At 42.8% G+C, this 12,260-nt stretch overlaps 1 protein-coding gene across 1 annotated transcript in view; it reads left to right on the top strand.

Annotated features, from left to right (window-relative positions):
* Nucleotides 1-12,260, top strand: part of LOC310860518 (arf-GAP with coiled-coil, ANK repeat and PH domain-containing protein 2-like) — a 103,907-nt gene that overhangs the window by 18,009 nt on the left and 73,638 nt on the right. Inside the window, exon 2 of the mRNA XM_083767470.1 lies at nucleotides 9,495-9,552. Within this exon, the coding sequence (XP_083623596.1) occupies nucleotides 9,495-9,552 (58 nt within the window). The remainder of the gene's footprint in view (nucleotides 1-9,494; nucleotides 9,553-12,260) is intronic.

Raw genomic sequence — 12,260 nt, 5'->3', positions numbered from 1 at the left:
CAGGCAGTGTTCAGTTAACCAAACCAGTTCCTATTTAGGACCAACAGACAGTGCTAAGGCTTAGACTGGTGAGGAACACTGGTTTAGTTTAGCATGTGCTCTTGAACACCCCTAGCTATCCTTGTCCTTTCAAAGGCCAAGCCATTCAGGTCATTGTCACTTGAGAAGCAGCTGAAGCAGCCTAAGCTGCGTCCAAGAATAGCACTGTTTTTGCAGTGACAATTTTTTGGACAGACTGCTAATTTGTTCACAAAGATCACCATTACAGTAGCTTCTCCGTCTTCTCAATGGTTATTGGTTAGAGTGTTACATGGCCTGTGCAATATATATATATATATCAATATTTTAGAGATATCATCAGGCATGTCAGACACATTCCGATTCATTATTTCTCTTGCCAAACCACAGTTGCTTTCTGTCCTGCTCTCATTCTTCAATTTGTCAATTTGTTTTCCACTCTTTTCCACTTTCTTTTCTGACTGAGACATAATGTGAGTGGGTGTGAGAGGTGTGAAGTCTTATATAGACCACCATATGCACATGGCAGCCATCTTGTCATTAAGTTAATCGCAGGGTGGCAACTAGCCACAATTTGCAATTGACACTGACAGCCCAATGCCCATACATCCAAACAGAAAAGTCCTATCTGAATCATTGTATTAACAACGTCAAACTCACTGACATTGCATCTGTACGGAAAGCTTGAATTATCATCTTTCTAAAATGTTTGTTTCCTAAAAATCCACTGTAGACATGTTATAAGCTACTTTGTACTTTCTGTCAAGAAATTCCTTGCAGGTGAAGAGTTTGGAAGTACTCGTTTTCAGTAAAGCAACGTCCTGCTGCCTCCTGCATTTTGTCAAAATAATCACCTGCAAGGAAGTTCTTGACAGAAAGTAGCACAAAACATAACACAAATACAGGCACTGCTTCTAGCATTGATCAAAGTGGCTTTCGTGACCAAAACGGAGCACTTTGTCCAAAGTAAGAAATTAGTTTGACCGCTGACCGCTTTTTATAAGCTGTCCAATCACGACAACTGAAGACAACTGAAGAGACCAACTTTGGTCTCTTTCATTGGAGGGAGGTACTCCATGCACTGCCCTGTGCTGTTGCCACGCAGGCAGGCACCCAGACAGCAGTCTCTCCAGACTGTTGACTCCGTCAATAAAAAGAGGGTGCTGTTTTGAATGATGAATATTTTTTTCATGTCCTGTGAAAGCAGGGAATCATAACTTCAAATTGACATATTGGTTGTTCAGTTTGACCCACCACTTTTGGAGAAATGGCTTATAGAGTATTGTCTTGCGGAAAACAGCGAGTTGAGAAAACAGGCTTGAAAGGTTCAGTTCTGTGGTCTCTAACATTACACCTATAGCTACCGTACATGTTTAAGCATTTATTTCATATTTACATTTCAGCTCTGACACTTATTTCAGACATGCTCTAGTATGTGAAGAGTCTGCCTGTGCTATTAACTCATTTTGGGAGTTTTTCTCCTCTGGTGAAAAGCTGGAATTTGCGCGATGGCAGGCTCTCTGTCAAATCTGGTCACATATGAAGAAAAATAATAATATATATATATAGATAGATATCTATGAGTCGGTGCTCATCTCTGGCAGCTGGTGTAGAAAAGATCCATACATTTAGGGCCGTGCACATACTTTTGAAAATGGAGGTACGCTGCTGCTGCTGCATTACAGTATACAGTACAGTGAGTGATGAAACTGAATCACTGAACCGAGTGACCCGACTATTCTAGCGGTTCTATTTGACTTAGGCATTACTGATAATTATTTATTTAGAAATAAATCTCATTGTGTTAGTATTTTTGTGAAAGCACATATTCACAATGTCCTTATCGAGGTATATGGTCTAAAAATATATATGATATTTGAATTTGTTCCATAGTGCCCATCCCCGGCGAGCTAAGCTTACGTTGTTTTCCAAGGAATGAGATTGAAATCTTCAGTTGCTTCAACTTGCTTGCCAAGTCAGCATCGTTGCTTTGCTGATGAGGCACAAACGCTAAGCAGTAACCACTGTGCCTTGGAGAGAGAGGGATTATGCCTCACTGTCTCACTTTAATTGTGCAAGACCAGCGTCTGTAACAAGATTCTGACTTAACCCATTTTGGGGCGGGAACCCCTGTTGGTGTTTTAAACACTTTAGCTATTGAAAAATAGCAGATCTACAACAAGCTCATAGCGTGGCACCGAATGCCACGCTACGAGCTTGTAGATCTGCTATTTTTTTTAAGTCGTTAACATGTGGCGTTTTAAAACTCAAATCTTTGCTACTGGGGGGGTCCCTGAAACTACATATTTTCAGAGGGGGATCGTCAGCCAATTACAGATAATTTTGGGGTCCTTGACATGAAAATGTTTGAGAACCACTGCATAGAAACATGGGTTTTTCAGAAAACTCAGGATTTAGAAGAAATGTTGTAGAATCCTTTCTCAGGTCTAAATGGGTTAATGACATTTGCGAACATAATTTATAACTTTGACTTTGACACAAATTATGACTATAAATAACAATACCTGTGTTGAGGGTCTCTCTCTGTTCATTATGGACAAAACAATAGAGATCATTCATTATAGTGTGGAGAAAATATAGCTTAAATTCTCAGTGCTGCTCTGCAAGGCACTGAAGGCAGCCCACACAGTGAGACAAGATTACATGTGCAGCCCTTCCCTCTTCCAGAGGAAAACAAAACACGCTCACCACTTCCATTCACTACTCCAGTGAGGCATGCTGGAGAGCTAGAGTATGTCAGACGTCTGTCTGTCTGTCTGTCTGTCTGTCTGTCTGTCTGTCTGTCTGTCTGTCTGTCTGTCTGTCTGTCTGTCTGTCTGTCTGTCTGTCTGTCTGTCTGTCTGTCTGTCTGTCTGTCTGTCTGTCTGTCTGTCTGACATAGAAACATAGCTTTTTCAGAAAACTGTCAGGATGTAGAAGACATTTCTAGAATCTGATCTCAGGTCAAAATGGGTTAAGCCCACTGGCATTATATATTGTAAGCCACACAAGTACACAGGGTCATTTAGTGTTTGTGTCCTGTGTGAATATGTGCTGGTCTCAAATGCTGGCTTTCTGTGCTCCGTAAACATCCCAACTTTACCATGGTTTATTTCCTTAATATTTCTCCCTCAGCTGGATTGAGAATGAATGTGTCTCATTTACTTAGCGTGTTTTGTTTGGTGTAACTAAGAGATCATTCGCTGAATATTATTTGATATTCATTACACAAACACAAATGTCCCTGCTTCTGGTAACTCATTACCTTATTTTAACTAAATTATGTTACTGTAATGTAATGTTGCATCACAAGTACACAGCATAGGCACTCAGATCATATCATACTACAACAACGGAGTCCTGGCCTGTAAGCCCATGCATGAAATCCATGAAGTCCACGCATGAATTAACAAAATGTTAAAATGAAGCCTCAAGCCTGTGTGTGTGCACTGTGCTGTGCAGAGACTAGAGAGTTATTCAATTAGCTGGTCTGCAAGCCTAGCAAATACAGATGTTTGTCCCAAATACTGCTCATCCCCAAATGCCTAGTGTCACATGCTTTAGTTTACTTCATACACTTTATACACTACCTTAAATTCATCTCAATGTGGGGGGCATGGTGGCACAGTTGGTAGTGCAGTCGCCTCACAGCTAGAAGGTCCTGGGTTTGATTCCCGCTCGGGGCGCTGTGGGTGCTGTGGGTGCTGGCGGCGTGTTTCCTCCTCCGCATCAGTGCCCATACCCGCATCAGTGCCCATACCCGAAGGCGGGGTTGGCGAAAGGGCCTTTCTGTGTGGAGTTTGCATGTTCTCCCTCCCCGTGTCCCCTAGGGTAGGTACCCTCACAAAAACATGCAGTAATCCTGGTCTCTAAACTGCCTCCCCCTGGCCAGCCGGGGCGCCTGATGGAGGGGAAAGGAACTGGTTGGAATAAACGTGTTCCTTCCACGCGCTACGTCCAACCAGGGAAACTCCCCCCTGTCAGGTGTAACGGAGCAACATGGACACTCAGGCATGAAGGAAGCATGAGTTCAAGTCCGTTGCTCTCCCCAGGTTGGCGGATGGTGTGTAGAGCCCAGGATCACATTAGATGATTGACACAGGGGTGAACTAGAAAAAGTGCCCTTCCGGGCACAGGTCTCCACCAGGTTATCCACAGATCCGTGCAGTTAGAGGTAAAAACACTTTTCGGCCAGTTATAGCGCCACCTTGAGGCTGAGTTGAAATTGTTCATGTGGCATTTCGTCCTCGGCCTAGTGGGAATGTGGGTGCACAATTTCACGGAAATCACGCGATGTGTTCATGATTTGCAGCATTTTGTTTGAAACTGAGCACTCCTGTGAACTTTGGAAGCCAATCTTAACCAATCAGGATGGAGTCTGATAAATCTGAAAGACCCGTTTCGTTGAATGGCTCTAGAGAGACTGTGTACCAATTTGCGTGATGTTTGGACAAAATCTGTAGGTGTACTGTGCAAAAACTTGTTTTGCACAAAGCGGCCTCCTGGTGGCGCTATAACAGGCCGTTCTGGAAAGTTTGGGGCAGAGGTTCATGGTTGGCATCCAGGGAGTGTGTGTGCAAAATATGGCATCGACCGGGTTAACGGTGGCCGAGATTAGCTGTTCACGGACACACACACGGACACACACACACACGGACACACACACGGACGGACGGAGTGCAAAACATACTCTCCCCACATGCCTTCGGCCTGGTGGAGACAAAAATGGGTTACAAAATCGTGGGATAAAAAAAATAAAATAAAAAAATCATCTCAATGTGGGAACAGTCATGTACAGGCACTAGTTCTCAAAGGGTCGTCTGGGGACCCTCAGGGGAGCCCCATAAAAATGAGAAACAGTTTAAACACTTACTGTATGCCCTATTTCTTTGTGCTGTGAGCAAGCTTATAGATCTGATATTTGTATTTAATGTTTTATGCTGACAAAACTTCTCTTATGGAGTGTCACAAAATATTTTCAAGTCATGGCCATATCAATTTGACGTGAAATCTTTGAGAAGCAATGACCTACTACAGTATGGAACGGAATACAGATTCACACGGGGACATGTGTGAATGCCTATCCACTGCCTATGCCAGCTATATTCATCCAGCAATGTTACATATTCGCTGTGGCAAAAAGGCTTGTTAATCTGAACCTAACTTATACTGTGTAAGACAGCCCCTGTGAGCCAGATTTCTGTCATGTGGACCGTCTCACAGGCTGTGTGAACTGTGAGCCTCTTGGCTCAACAGTTCCTGACATTTCTAGAGGCTCACAATGCTGGACACAGGATGCCGTCAGTGAGCCAAATGCATAGAGAGAGCTTTGAGCCCACTGCAGAAGATGGGTCAGCTCAGCTGTAGCCTTGTAGCTGTGCTGTATGTGTTCAGAGAGATCATACTTTATGACGTTGGATGTTTATAGAGATGTTCTGAATTCTCCTTCCCAGTACCGTTTTCATATCAGTCATCCAGGGACCGCCAGGGTTTCTGGACCATTTGGTTCCATTCCATTTGTACATTCTCAGAGTTATGGGGATCGTTGAAATACAAAAGTTTAACCCATTCTGACCTGAGATCAGATTCTAAAAATGTCTTCTACAGTTTTCTGAAAAAGCTATGTTTCTACGTCAGTCGTGCTTGTAGATGTAGATCTGCTATTTTTCAATCGCTAAAGCATAACATAATGCTAACACCAAAAGGGGTTCCCGCCCAAAATGGTTTGGGATTCGGGAACCAAAGATATAGGAATAAATGACAAATCCATTCATAATAGTTAGTGCTGTAAGTAATGCTGCTCCACAATGTAAATTGTACAGTAAAAATATAAAATGGTAGTGCAACATCAATTCAAAATATTACTGTTAATACATGGTATCGGAATGGCATAGACTGCCATACTCGCCGATACCAGCATTTTAGGCAGTATTATTGGCAGGTTTTCCGATACTGGTATTGGTATCGGAAGAACTCGGTATGTTTTAAGTGAAAGCCAATGCACTCAATGAATGCATTTTTTGCTCCATTTCATACCGAAACGTAATGTTAGATCAGATGTGTTACCATAGTCTACACTCTACAGTAGTATACTGTTTTACAGAGTTATATTGTCGTATACAGTAGGCACCATGCAGTATGCTCACATTGTAGTGAGCAGGACATCCACCCTACAGTACTTAGCTGGATGTCTGGGTGCAGATGTTTTCCCCCGGCCGGCAGTGAGCAGATGTTGCAGTCTGTCCGTGTGAGACGAGACGAGTGAGAGAAACAGCTGGAGGAGGCTCAGACTGAGACTAGTGCCCACCTGCTGTTACACTGGCTGGGGTCTCTCTTAATCCCCATGGCTCGTGTTCAAGATACGAGCTCTCACACACACACACACACACACACACACACACACACACACACACACACACACACACACACACACACACACACACACACAGTCACACACACATCGGTCCACATCATCACATCGGTCGGACCAGGCTCCCCCAGACATACTGTCGAAGTGTCCTTGAGCATGAAAGTGTAGGGATGGTCCGATCAGGTTTTTTCGGGCCGATCACCGATTGTTTTTCCTCATGATCGGCTCGATACCAACACCGGTCTTGTGGGTAAGGGGAACATTTTAATATTTTAGAATTATTATATGTCAGAACCCACCTCAAAACTGTTCCTTGTGTGTGGGGAGGAAGGGGAGAATGTTTAGGCCTGTCGATGATATATGATATTGTACTATATTATCTCATTTGACTTTTATAGCACTTAAAGGGCATACGACGGTTTCTTCAGATAGGGTAAATTGCCGATCAAGTCATTTGGAGTGAATATCGGCCGATCACTGATCGGTGGCCGATTGATCGGAGCACATTGGCATACCTAATTGCAACCTGGTGCCTTGCTTGGTTTCTTACGCCATTCAGTGTGTGAGTGTGAGTGTGAGTGTGTGAGTGTGTGTGTGTGTGTGTGTGTGTGTGTGTGTGTGTGTGTGTGTGTGTGTGTGTGTGTGTGTGAATGTGAATGGGTGAATGTACAGTAATGCACAATCATTTTAAAATGCCTTGAATAACTATATAAATACGCACGCAAGGTCGCACGCACGCAAGCATGCACACACACAGTCACACACACACACACACACACACACACACACACACACACACACACACACACACACACACACACACACACACACACACACACACACACACACACACACACACACACACACACACACAGATGAACTCATATACTTTAGTTACACATAATATAATCAAGTACAGATTAATTCTCTCTCACTCTCACACACTCCTTCCCTTCTATTTCCAGATTATATCTAATGGCTCCATCAGAAGAGTAAAGTAGCCTTTGACATCCACATGCTTCAAACCCGCCTTGATTCCTACCACAGATGAGGAACGACTTAATGTGTGATAAACTCTGGCTTCTTTCTGTCACTATGTTATCAGTTAGAATGATACATCACCTCTGCTCACACTGCTATTATTAATTCTGGGACCGCAATGCAATTAAGTCTTACAGTTCTGACATTTTGCTATCCTGATGATACATCTCTTGCACCTTGGTGAATTGTATCTTGAATTTAACAAATAATAAAGCTGTTCTGTTTGTTCTTATAGTTTTCTATTCTTTTTTTCATTCTAGTGTTCTGTTCTGTCGTTTTGTAGAGCCCGTTTGAGAGCGAGTTCTAGAGACAGAACACAGTGGGAGGTTTTATGTCCAACACCTCACAACAGAAAGAAGAACAAGAAAAGGCTTTAGGTTAAAATAATGTTAAAACCCATTAAAACCGCAAAAAACATCTGTCCTTTTTAGATTTTAGCTGTTGGCTATTTTTTTTTATATTGAAAGTTGTGAGAACTGAGAGGTGAGAATTACTGATTTACAAGTCATTTGTGGTATCGGCCTCAGGTTTTAATTAATGGGTTACAGTACATTGATTCGCAATAGATGAATTGCACTTTGAATTGCACCTTGCACCTTGAGGGCATTTTTACTGCTGTTGATGTACAAAAGACTCAATGTTATGTTATGTTATTTGACTGGTGGTTGTATCCATGCAATAACCCCTTTACAATGTAAAGTCCTCCTGAAAACACAGATAACAGCTTGGCTTTTTCTTTCCTGACGTTATCTGACGATCTTGGCTTGTCCTTTCCTTTCATGATTCATCATGATTTCCACTTTGATGGTTAAATATATATATATATATATATATATATATATATATACTACTACTATAATATACTTAATGTTAAAGTGACCTCAGTGCTGTGTACTAATAATGTGTCTAAAAGTACTTGCTTCATCATAATTGTAAATACTCAATAAAATGGTCCTTTTAGAAATTTAGATGTGATAGTCAGTCAGTCAGGAGGCAGGACTTTGTCATCCAGTTGAGGTCAGGAGATTGTTGTGCATACAGAATGGATGAAGAAGGCAGACAGTCCCAGTCCAATACCTACAATAGAATTATTGAACCATGCTCTGACCTAGAAAAGTGGTCTCCTATAGTTGATAAAATCTTAGAAAGACAGAAAAACAAAGTACAGATATAATGCACATAACGGTAATGTTTGTATAATCAACCCTCTTTAGTAATGCATTCTTTTTAGCAAATTGACTCAAATTAGTTTATTGTCAAAAATACAAATACACGTAGATGACATATTTGCACATATTTTCCAAATGGATAAAGCTTTTATTTCCAATGTACTACTAGACATCTAAGAATGCATAACAACAAACAACAACAACAACAAGAACATGGGTACTGTAATGGAAGTATTGATGCAACCATCAATCCAGCTGCTACTCAAAATATAGCACAGAGAGAATGAATGTCTTAAATGTTGAACAGATTTGAACCCAGAATAATGGTGCACATACAGTAGTACAGAACTGTAACGAGACCGGCGTTGTGTCTTGGTGTCCCTGGCCTATACAGTGTACAACTTACACGTTTACCACAGAATGTGCCAAAGAGGGGTACCCAAGTACATTATAAGGATTTAAGCCTTTTGGTATGCACATCAGCTGATGCAGGTGAAGTGGGGCAATACTGCATCGGAACCATTTCATGTTGGGAATGGGGTCAGACAGGGGGGGGGGGGGGGGGATTTTATCTCCTTAATCTGTACATGGATGATCTATCTAGTAACCTGAACCTCTGTAAAACTGGCTGTGTTATCGGTAATACTGTTGTGAATGTGAACCATCTTATGTACGCGGACGATTTGGTTATCATTTCCCCGTACAGTGCAGGCTTACAGCAGCTTTTGAGGATTTGTTCCCAGTATGTTATTGACTTTAATATTCCAGATAGGGTAAAGGTAATCGGTAAAAAAAAAAGATTGAAAATGTTATCTTTTCAAAACTTAATTTTTTTAGCAGATTCATCGGGGGAAATGGTCTCAGTTAACTCACTCACTGTCTTTCTGTCCTCACAGGGCCACCATAGAGGAAGTGGAGGGGGATGTGGGTGAGCTGGAGTCCAAACTTGACAAAGTGAGTACTGACCTCGTAACACACACCATGGTACTGAACCAATACGTGTTGCTTCACTGTGTTGTTGCTCAACTGAACTGAAACTGAAACTGAAACTTCACTGTGTTATTGCTCAATGTGGTGGAAGGGGTGGCCTGCTGAATAAAGATGGGTTATTAGTGCTGCTTAACCACAAAATCACAGGTTCTATAATCTATACCCACAGCAGAGCAACATGTCTATCCCTGCTACAGTGAGCTTGAGCAAGACACACACTACAGCAATCTTTATTTTTATTAAACCAGGCAAGTCACATTAATTAATGACCGCTATGGAGAAATTCAATAGTTCGGGTGGTAGAGCGGCCGTCTTGGAATCCGAAGATTCCAGGTTGGATTCCCGGTTCCTCCTGGCTATGTGTCGGAGTGTCCTTGAGCAAGACACTGAACCCCTAACGGCTCCTGATGAGCAGGGTGGTGCCGTCCGTGCCTTGCATTGTTTCCTCTGCGGTCGGTGTGTGAATGGGTGGATGTGAAATACATACATTTTCCATTTACCAATATACATGCGTTACATCTAATACTGTACATATCATGCATGTATTTGGTAAATGGATCATCCATCCATCCATCTTCAACCGCTTATCCGTAGTCGGGTCGCGGGGGCAACAGCTCCACCAGAGAGCTCCAGAGCTACATTAGTGACTTCCTCCTGGGGGATCCCGAGACTATCCAAGGCCAGTGTCGATGTGTTTTCTCCAACTGCGCCTCGGTCTGCCCCGGGGTCTCCTCCCAGTGGGACGTGCGTCGAGGACCTCCCTAGGGAGACACTCGAGAGGCATCCTAACCAGATGCCCGAACCACCTAAGATGGCGCCTTTCCAGGCGAAGGAGCAGCGCCCCTACTCTTCTTTATCTTTAAGGGAGATCATGCCAGCCACCCGTCGGAGAAAACTCATTTCGGGCGCTTGTATTCGCGACCTTATTCTAAAATGGATCATGGACTGCATTTATATAGTGGCAAAAAGAAGAAGAAAAAAAGTAAAAGTACGAGCTCACAATGCTTGTAGATCTGCTAATGTTCCCCCAGAATATGGATTCTAGGGTTCAAGTGATGAACCCATTCTGAACGGGCACCCATTTTGGTGTCAGCATCATGTTATGCTTTAGCTATTGAAAAATAGCAGATCTACAAGCTCATATCGCGCCACCGAGTGGCGCGATACGAGCTTGAAGGTCTGCTATTTTTGAAAAATCGAAGAGCGACTGACATTTCTAGAATCTGATCTCAGGTCAGAATGGGTTAATCAGACCAGTGTGTGTCCAGTGGAAACCTCGTATGAATCTGATCTCAGGTCAGAATGGGTTAAAAAAGCAAAGTGCAGCTGGACCTGTAGCTTTCAGTCAGCATTTTGGAATCCTTCTCATAATAACCACTTTGGCTCTATTGCCTGTCAGCGAAGTCCCCGGTTCAGTTACCGGCCAGCCGGACCAACTGAGAGCAAAATGTACTCCAACTGAAGCATTTGAGGCATCAATTAAGATGAAAGAGTATTTGAAGTTCAACTGGTCAAACTAGCGATGGAACACATGTCCAATCTTTCAGATTACCCCAATGATCTCGGATATTTCGTAAAAGCAATGGTCACAGCCTGCAATCTGCATGGCTACAAATCCTAGATTAGGATAGGATTTCATGCAGAGGTTCACTCACTCGACTCGATCACACACACAATGGATATACAGTCAATGTTCACACAGGTCCCATACCAAACCCCACCCCTCCGTCCTTGTAAGTTAACGGTTCCCTACAGACCTGAGATCAGCTGGCAGGCAGCAGGTCACATCACTAGCGGTTCCTGGAGGTCAACGTTCATTGTTGTTGGACTAGCAGAGTTCCACCCTTCTCCTCATAGCGACATGTGACTCAGCCCTCAATGTCACTTCCTCTCCTTGCATGAAGAGGAAGAATCTGTGTGTGTGTGTGTGTGTGTGTGTGTGTGTGTGTGTGTGTGTGTGTGTGTGTGTGTGTGTGTGTGTGTGTGTGTGTGTGTGTGTGTGTGTGTGTGTGTGTGTGTGTGTGTGTGTGTGTGTGTGTGTGTGTGTGTGTGTGTGTGTGTGTGTGTGTGTGTGTGTGTGTGTGTGTGTGTGAAAAAAGGACAGGAAATGGGTGACAAAGGGTAGAGTTCTTAGAAACCAGCATGTACGCACACACATGCATATTTGCGCTTAGCCATGTTAAGACAACACACCCTTAATTAAGCCAATATTAAATCTTCTTTTCCAAGGGATATGTTTCTCAGAGATGTTACAGACTGAGACAATATTAACCATCATGGATTTACAGAGACCGAACTGGTCTGACCGAATTTGACCAGAGCAGGCTGCTCTGGTCCAATCACAGTTGATTGTTTATTTATAATGTTTATTTCAGACCAGTGGGACTCCATATAAAATATTCATTCAACCAGGTAGGGAAACTTAACAAGATTCAGATGAACCGTAACCGATTAAAACCGGGAAAGTATTTGTCATTTTAGTTTTTAGCGTTGGCTATTCAAAAATAGCAGATTTACAAACAGCACTTTGTGCCACACTGCATGCTTGTTCATGAACATTTTAGCAAAAAGTATTTGTCGAATTTTCTCTTCCGGGCGTCCCTCCTCGCACAAAACATTTTCAGATGGCGGTGCCCGGCCAAATATATCTATACATTTGGGCATGGAAAGGT

This window comes from Protomyctophum parallelum (genome assembly GCF_964188405.1).
Source record: "Protomyctophum parallelum genome assembly, chromosome: 6".
NCBI classification, from domain to species: Eukaryota; Metazoa; Chordata; class Actinopteri; order Myctophiformes; family Myctophidae; genus Protomyctophum; species Protomyctophum parallelum.
The sequence above is the reverse complement of the archived record's forward strand: the minus strand, read 5'-3'. Positions and strand labels throughout refer to the sequence as shown.